The sequence below is a fragment of the Bombus impatiens genome, unplaced genomic scaffold (genome assembly GCF_000188095.3).
Source record: "Bombus impatiens unplaced genomic scaffold, BIMP_2.2 scf_0549, whole genome shotgun sequence".
Classification (NCBI taxonomy): Eukaryota; Metazoa; Arthropoda; class Insecta; order Hymenoptera; family Apidae; genus Bombus; species Bombus impatiens.
In genome coordinates this window covers 20,388-23,877 of record NT_176968.1, presented here as the reverse complement: position 1 = coordinate 23,877, position 3,490 = coordinate 20,388, and the positions used below count along the sequence as shown (strand labels likewise).

Below are 3,490 nucleotides of genomic sequence, written 5' to 3'. Positions count from 1 at the left end.
GCGCGAACGAAGAACGACGGGGCGAATCTCTACGATCGACCACGCGCCTGCTCTCGGTTTAACTTTGACTCTGCTCGCCAGACCTCGTCGAGTCGCTTCGACGTGTCCTGTCCTGTTTCGTCTCTCTTTGCTCGCGCCCTCCACCAACCTGAACTGCACGCACGTGGCCTTTTCCGTTCGAGTACGCTCGAATCGCTTCTCTCTTTATCGCAACGATCTCGCGAGCTCGTGCGTTTCGTTTTTTCACCGTCCCGTTTTCGGCTTTCTCCCGTCTCTCCGCGTCGTCTCTTCTATCCCGAATCGTACGCGCTCGCTTCTCCCCTTTTTTTCGCATCGATTCTCCTCGTACCATCCCGCTTTTACGCGTATCTCGCGTATCGTAGCGTTGTTCGTTCGACTCGTACCTTAGCTTTCCGCTCCCTCTCACCCTCTCGATAAAAGGAGGAGAGCTCGCGGATGCCCGCGCCCCTTACGGCACTGCTTCGTCAAGTAATTAGACTCTGCCATTCTCATTCCCCGTCGCTTCGTCATCTTCCCTGTGCGTGTGTGTGCGCGTGTGCGTGCGTGCGTGCGTGCGTGCGTGTATGGCGTCTTGGTCATCGTCGAATATTCGGTTACGACGAAGAATATCTAGCATTTCCGTGCGGGCACACACCGACGATGATCCGCTTCATCGCTGTCTCTCTGTCGCAACGACGTCGGCCCTGCAAAGGGATAACGTTACCGACCGCTCTCGTACCCTTCGTTCAAACAGAATCCGCGAGAAGCGTACATCGTAATTCTCGTAAGCGAGTTAAAAACGCGTCGGAAGGAAGACGCTTTCCGCGTCTTTGCGCTTTTCCTCCGCCTGTCCGGCTTCTCCGTTTCTTCGCGTCTCGGTATCGCGTCGTTGAGAGCGGCTAGAGATCGTAAGATGATGGCAGCTGACGTCAGCTACATTTTGCTTACTAATATACGATATCCGATTGCTTCCCAGTCCCGTTTCTGCCGGATACGCGACTACCGGTACGCCGACCTTTTCGTCCTCTTCTCGTTTCGATGTCGCCGTCTCGGAGAGTAACGCGAGACCGAATCTCGTCGTGGCTACGTCTCTCGTCGACGTTCGTCGCTTCGTCGATCGTATCTCGTCCTTTTCTTCTTTTTTTCTTTTTTTTTCTTCGGTAATAGCAGCAACGATGGTGGAAATCCGTGCCAACGATATACCGTTCGTCGTCGTGACGTATTTAAATAGCTGGACGTAGCGGTACACGTCGCGCGTACTCGCAACGACCGCTAGTTATTGTTATCGAGAAACAGCGGAAATTCTGATAACGCCATATCCCTCGACATCCTTTGTCGCGCGTTCCTACGTTTCCTGTATCCTTCCCCGGCGCGCGTTTCGCCTTTGTTTCTCGTTTCGCGTCTGTCTTCCGTTCGATCGACGGGACGAAATCGCGAATTTCGGCGTAATTTTAACGAACTTTGGCGAATTTCGACGAATCTCGGCGAGAGTCGCTTGGTAGAATCGTCGCTGGTGAAAGTCGCGGTTGCGCGCGCGCGTCTCTGATAAAAGTCGCGCGATTGCCTGCGAGCGATGGAAAAATAGAAAAACGAAATTTTTCGGTATCGACGATCGCCGCGGGTATTTTCCACGAAATACCTTGGAAACCACGTGGCTGCGGGCGTTTCGCGTTCAAAGTACTTTCTCCGGCCAGGCGTTGGTCATCGGACGCGTCGGATCGTTGGCGCGTACAAAGCAGCGTGCTTTCGCGTATCCCTGTCCCGTCCTTTTCTTCTCTCCTGCTTCTCCAACGTTCAACCGTTTCGAGGTGAAATCACGCGATTTCGAAATCGCCGGTCTCCGATGGGTAAATTTCACGGAGGGAAAAACCGACCGAATACGGAAAACATCGATGGCCGCTTAGGAGCGGCACGACGAACGAAGATTCGATATTGAAACTGTACAAATCGCACAGTGCACAACATCGAGGCGGAATACTTTACGGAGGGACGCGAGTGCGTAAATTGCGGCGCAATTTCCACTCCGCTTTGGCGACGAGACGGTACGGGCCACTACCTGTGCAACGCGTGCGGTCTCTACCACAAGATGAACGGAATGAATCGACCCTTGGTGAAGCAGCCACGGCGATTGGTAAGGAAGAAATCGAAGGAGATACGACGGCCGGCTAAGCGGTCGCGGGAACGCTGGATCGGCGAGTTTCTCGTCGAGAGCGCGAACGCGCGCTTGGCATCGCACTCTTTGCCGTTTGCCGCTCTCGCGCGACCATTTTCTCTGTTCGCAATCGGAAAGGGGAGGAGAAAGTTGGTAGCCGAGAGAGCGGTGCCGCGTACACATAGAAAACAGAGGAGCCTGTGTGGAAATTCGCCCGAGTCCGAAATGGGCCTACGATGCATGGTTTTGCCATTCGCGTGGTAGCAAGTTGGGGATCGGGCGGTATCCGCGATTCAAGAACGGTACGCGCGAACAGACGCGCGCTACGCGATGGTAGCGCATCGGGAGGACCGATGCGATACATCGTGCTCTTTTCGACTATCCACGTCTGAGAAAAGAACGAAAGGATTGGAGGCGCCGCTTGCTTTAGGCGCGCACGCGTACGACTAGAAGCACCCCTAACGTTTGGCATCCTGTCTCTGTTTCAGTGGCGGACCAGGGCGATTTCTACAAAGGCTTCTATGGGTATAGTGGCGCCCGTCGCGCCGTCGAGGAGAAATCGACGAACCGGCGTTTGGTAGGTGTCATCCCCCAACACACACACTCACTCACTCGCTCGCTCATCTCGTTCATCTCGCCGTGCATACGTGACATCCGGCGTATATTCTTCCTTTCTCTCTCTCTCTCTCTCTCTCTCTCTCTGTTTGTTTCTTTCTCTGTGTCGCTCTGTGTCTCTCTTTCCCGCCCTCTCTTTCTCTCTCTTTCTCTCTCTCTCTCTCTCCATCTTCCTTTCTGTTTCTATCGCTCGCACGGTCGCTGGCTATTATTTGTCTCTACTGTTTTATTTCGATCCCGTTTCGATCACCTAGTTCGCGCATACGTCGATCATGCTTCATCGATAACCTTGTTTTGATCATTCTCATCGTCCGTTACTTCTCTTCCCATTGCTCGCTTTACTTCCGTCTTGACGCACTTCCCTCGAAGACTCGGAGAGTAGAACAAACGACTTCTGTTTTGCAGCGTAGCTCGCAAGTAGCAACAACTACCGGTCGAACGTTTGTCGTAGCTTCGAGGTGCCACTATACCCATGGTAGAATCGCGCTCCGTTTCGAAATCCTGCGTAGCCTGATCGGACGACGTGCGCCGATTTACCTAGACGCGTGTACGCAGCGCGTCGTTCGTCGATGCGACCACAAATTGGCAAGAAATCGCTTCGTCGACTCTGGTCGTCGCTCGGTTCTCGCTCGATCGAGGGTGGTCGTAGCGGCAGGCTCGCTCGATTTCGTTCGCAGAGGGTATAGCCGATTACGCTGTCTCGCGCGCGGTACCGATCGCGTC

General features: G+C 54.1%; 1 protein-coding gene and 1 long non-coding RNA gene across 2 annotated transcripts in view; one reads left to right on the top strand and one right to left on the bottom strand.

Annotated features, from left to right (window-relative positions):
• Positions 1–3,490, top strand: part of LOC100742874 (box A-binding factor) — a 17,649-nt gene that overhangs the window by 11,427 nt on the left and 2,732 nt on the right. Inside the window, 1 exon segment of the mRNA XM_024369349.2 lies at positions 1,956–2,131. Coding sequence (XP_024225117.1) covers positions 1,956–2,131 — 176 coding nt within the window.
• The window catches only part of LOC117151962, a 6,878-nt gene that overhangs the window by 2,239 nt on the left and 1,149 nt on the right, over positions 1–3,490 (bottom strand). Inside the window, exon 2 of the long non-coding RNA XR_004462146.1 lies at positions 215–217. This is a non-coding gene — a long non-coding RNA (uncharacterized LOC117151962). The remainder of the gene's footprint in view (positions 1–214; positions 218–3,490) is intronic.